The sequence below is a fragment of the Pteropus vampyrus genome, unplaced genomic scaffold (genome assembly GCF_000151845.1).
Source record: "Pteropus vampyrus isolate Shadow unplaced genomic scaffold, Pvam_2.0 Scaffold90, whole genome shotgun sequence".
Classification (NCBI taxonomy): Eukaryota; Metazoa; Chordata; class Mammalia; order Chiroptera; family Pteropodidae; genus Pteropus; species Pteropus vampyrus.
Window position 1 is genome coordinate 2,653,273 of NW_011888871.1, and position 4,576 is coordinate 2,657,848.

Genomic DNA, 4,576 nt, shown 5'->3' on the forward strand with positions numbered 1-4,576 from the left:
TGAGGAAAAAAAATGCACATTTATGTATATGCACACAAATTTATGCATCTAGTTTGAGGGGATTCATAAGCCCCTGAAACCCAAACACAGACCCCAGGCTAAGAACCTCTGCTATACAGTAAAATTCTGGGTGGCGGAATTGCTAGGTACAGATCTCTAAATTTGATAGATCTCCGTACATAGTAACAGTTATTTTTTCAGATATGCTGATTGGGGTAGAAAGTCATGATGGCAAAAAACTGCTATGAATTTAGCGACAATACTAATCAAATTTGCATTTCTTAAATACAGTTGTTTTGGCATCCAGTACATGAAGAAAATTTTAGTGTACGTGTACAGTAAATTTTCATCATTAAGAGGCCTTTGTTTATTGACACCAAAATCAAATGAGTGTTGGTTGCCCAAAACTTATTTCCTTGCATCTTACTAGGTAGTATCTTGAGTGTGACAGACCTCTGGGAATGAGAAGCAGGGAACTGTACGCTTGTCAATATCTGTAACCTTCTGTTTTCTTTTCTTCTCTTTCCAATTCTAGTACTCAAGGGAAAGAAGCTCAGTCTGCCAGCGTAAGTGCCAAAGACCATCACCAGCATCTGTCCTTCAGGGTGCTCGGACAGAATTCTTACCACAGCAAAGGCACAAGATGCTTGATACGGAAAATCAGAAACTTAACTCTTTTGTTGCAGATAGTCATCAGTGGCTCTGGAAGAACTCAGAGAGAAAGAACCAGAAGGTTTCTGTTTAATGCGTCTTGCCTTATCTTTTTTTATTACTATGTACAAAGATTTTTTTACACAAAGAAACTTAATGCTGTATTAATAAATTCAGTGTGTAGCCTCAATTGGAGTAGTTCCAAAAGTGAAGATTTTGTGAGAAATAGTGCAAACCTTTTTTTTTTTTTTTAATTCTTCTAAATGGTTGATTCTTTGTGTCTGCAATGAAATTGTACTCCTTGACAGTTGGTAGATTACATATTCTTCTGTCTATCAAACCTGCATTCCACTATATTTATTTTTTATTTTTTTGCCAAAAGATGAGTCATGTTTGTTCGAAATCTGAGACACTATGTTCGATTTGGTAAATCTGTTCAAATTTCTTCCCACCTGATGTGGGAATCCTTCCTCGGACGTCACAACACTACATTTAAGGCTGGTAAGGATGATGTGCAAGTCTTAACGGTTTTGTAAGATTCTGAATGTCGATGGAGTCCCATTTGAAGGTCACCAAAGGTGCCTGCCCTCCTCCCCCCATGGGTGTGGAAGAAGTCGGTGGGCAGGGGTTCCTAGCTGCTTGCCATCTGCGCATGCGATGCGAGGGCCATTTGTGATTATTTTGGGTATCGGACTCTACCCCTAGGCGACTAGAACACAAGTAGTTACCTATCACTTTACAATTCCAAAAGATGGCCGCAATCATGTCCATGCTCAGAATCAAACGATTTTCCATGTCACTTCCAGGTAGTAAAATGATTTGCATTTTTTTAAATTGGCAGCACCAATCACCATTCCTTATACTCTTACCTTTTTTTTTTTTTTTTTTACTGAGCTCTTGCATGATTTGTGTTACCACCTTAATAAACATTTTATTAAACATAGAATAAATTGTCTTTTTTTCATGAATTAGGCTTTTGGAATATCCTGTGTCAGGATGATTTCTGTTTTTCAATTGGCAACAAGAGCTCTAGATAGCGCTGCAAACATTATCTACTTAATATTCTAAAACTATATTTTGTGGAAAATTTGGAATTTTTCCTCCTGGTTTTGCCATTAGGTTGATTTGCTACATTTTTATTTTTAGTTATGCAAAAGCATATGACTTTGTTTTTATGTGATGCACCATAAGTGTTAAAAGTGTTGAATACTAACAGTGCTTACTACAAGAAGGATGGAGTATTTTTGCTTGCTGCATTAAAATACCTTGAGGAGGGAGCTGGGCGGGTTTTATTTTTATCTAGTGTGTCTCTTAACATCTCTCTCCATTGGCTGTGTGATTGCATAGTTTAACCTCCTGTCTACCTCTCTGTTTGCTTCCTCCCTTGCCTCATGGTTTTGCTTCTGTGTATCGGTGTCTGTCTTTTCCAGCATCTCAGTCTTGGTTTAGTTTCTGTTTTCATCCTCTTTGGAAGTTTCTGAGAACGTGGAGGAAGCAGACTGACTGCTTGCTGCCCAAACTGGGGTGGTGGTCTCGCACATGTTTTTGTGCATGTAAGTCCAACTCAAGCAGGGCTTTGTCACTGTCGGGGAGAGCACAGATGCACAGGATGAGGATCTGGGACCTCAGCACGCCGGCTGACTTAAGTGACAATGCCTTCTCTTGTCATTCTGCCCAAGTAACAATAAAATTGTCTAAGATGTGACCACCGTTTTGTGCCCAACCAGGAAGACATCTTAATAAGATGCCTGAGTGGGAGTGTGGGGTTAGGGCAGCGTCCTCCCGCACGATGGAAACAAAGGCCTCGTGTGACACGCCTTAGGAAGCACTGTTTCAGTTACTCTCACTTCCTGAATAAAGGTTATCAGGTAATTAATATTTTTATTGAACTGTTTTATTTGTGTGAATTTTTTTTTAATGTAAGCATGAAGAGAAATAAAGCAAAATTAAATTTGCCCACTAAGTGATAACTGAAAAGCTGCTGGCCGTTAGCTGCTTACAGACACCACCAGTCCGTTCCCCGTCCTGTTCAATCGCAGTGTTACTAACACTTCCTGCTGCTTTATGGTCTGGTCAAGAGAGAAGATCGAGAAATAGGTGGCAAAAGGAAGTTGCAGGTTTAAGGCCTTGGGAGGAAACAGCCCAGCCTTTCCAAAGATGCCACCAGATTGACCGACTTTCTGGAAAGGTTGAGCAGTGATTTCCATTCAATAGAAAGTGATTCGTGGGAACCTGAGTAAGTCTTGGCTCCTCACACACTCCAGCTCTGGGACCCTGGGTTTAGCATGAGCTTCGTTCCCCTCGGTTGCGAGCGGAGACAGACTCCTGCTGCCGCATTCCCATGAAGTAACAGCGCATGTGGGGGAAACAAACAGCTTGGTGCACATTAAGTGCTTACACCATGGCGACCCCCCCTTTAACCTCCCTCCCTTTGTGCTTAGCTTGGGACAGCTGGCCGGGTACGAGTTCTGGCAGGAGTTTCTCTGGCCATAACATTGGTCAGCTTTGCCCTTGGGAGAGTAATGCATCTATAAAAATTGATTCCTAAGGTACCTTCCTCAACTACCCATCAGAGTGAGGTCTGATGACGGACGGCCAGATTGCACTGGGGCTCCAGATGGTTTTTCTTTTTTTTCTGTGTGTTTCGCCCTCTAGTGGCTAAATGTGGAATTCCCAAGGAACCTGCTCTCTGCGGGTATGTGCGGCACCGCGCCCCCTGCACACCTGATCTGGGTTATCCTTCGCAATGCGGAGTCTGCAGGTACTGTGGGTATTTCTCCTGCAGTTTTGAAACAATTCCCTCTTTTATCCCTGCAACTTAAAAGCAAATTGTAGCCTAATACAGCAGTATTCCTTTTAAACAATGACAACAGTACTTTTTTTTTTTTTATAACTCTAGAATACTCCGTATCTCCTAGTTTCGCCTCGGGCACTTAAATGGTGAGAGTCTTTAGTATTTAATAAGTGTCTATAATAGCAGTGAACGAGACCGACAAGGCGCCTACGCTTTTGCCACTTACACTAGGATGGGAGGATAAAAGTAAGGGAATGGGAACAGATGAGTGTGCTGTTTTAGATAAGGTGGCCGGGGAAGGCCTCTTCGACGCAGTGACATGAGCTGAGGCCTTAAAGAAGTGATAGAGTGACCTGGGAACACCTGCAGGAGGAGCATCCCTGGCAGAGGAAACAAAAGCGGGGGCGGGAGGGGGGGAGAATGAGCTTGACGTGTTTCAGGGAAGAAAAAAAGGCCCAGGCAGAGGGGTGATGGAGAGTACTAACCCTAAGTGGGGAGGCAGATAAACACTCATTTGCAGATTTGTGATGTGTAACTACCAGCGAAAGGCCTGTGCGGGAGCTTGAAGTCTATTTTCTGCACACACCTCAGCCTTGCAAGATCCAAGCGGAGAATGAACTTGGTCTGACGGTCCAACGAGGTCCCCCGGCTGCTGTAGGGGGAATGCATTGTAGGGGGAGGCAGGGCAGAATGAAGAATAGCGGGGAGACGAGGGACAGTGGAGGTGCCGGAAGCCAGAACCTACGGCACTGAGTGACGGCCGGCTCGGGAGGAAGGAGGGCCGATCAAGCCATTCCCAACCCCAAGATGACAGGTGGTTTCAGGCTCTGAACTCCAGAAAGGTCTCTTGTTCCCTTCTCCTGACCGTGGGATGCACAGAGTGGACAACTTCGCCACGGGCCTGGGGGCCTATCGATCTGGCATGAACCCCCAGGTCCGCCTCCAGATCGTGGGTCTCTGGGCGGGCTAATTCCTCCGAACCAAATGAGTCCTTATCTATAAAATGGAAATATCAGCAGAACGGACTTCGCACTCGTGCGCACCTGAGATAAAGTCCGGGCGTGTCCACAGGTGCCGGCGGCGGGCGCCAGGCTGGGCCGCGGCGTGCGCATGCGCCGCGCTCCGCCCTCG

The 4,576-nt window shown here is 44.8% G+C and overlaps 2 protein-coding genes across 2 annotated transcripts in view; both read left to right on the forward strand.

Annotated features, from left to right (window-relative positions):
- The window catches only part of KDELR2 (KDEL endoplasmic reticulum protein retention receptor 2), a gene marked incomplete at its 5' end in the record, with an annotated part of 7,746 nt that extends 5,219 nt beyond the window's left edge, over nt 1-2,527 (forward strand). Inside the window, one exon of the mRNA XM_011363893.1 lies at nt 536-2,527. Coding sequence (XP_011362195.1) covers nt 536-745 — 210 coding nt within the window. The remainder of the gene's footprint in view (nt 1-535) is intronic.
- DAGLB (diacylglycerol lipase beta) overlaps nt 1-4,576 on the forward strand; it is a 57,948-nt gene that overhangs the window by 23,572 nt on the left and 29,800 nt on the right. The gene's annotated exons all lie outside the window — the stretch shown is intronic.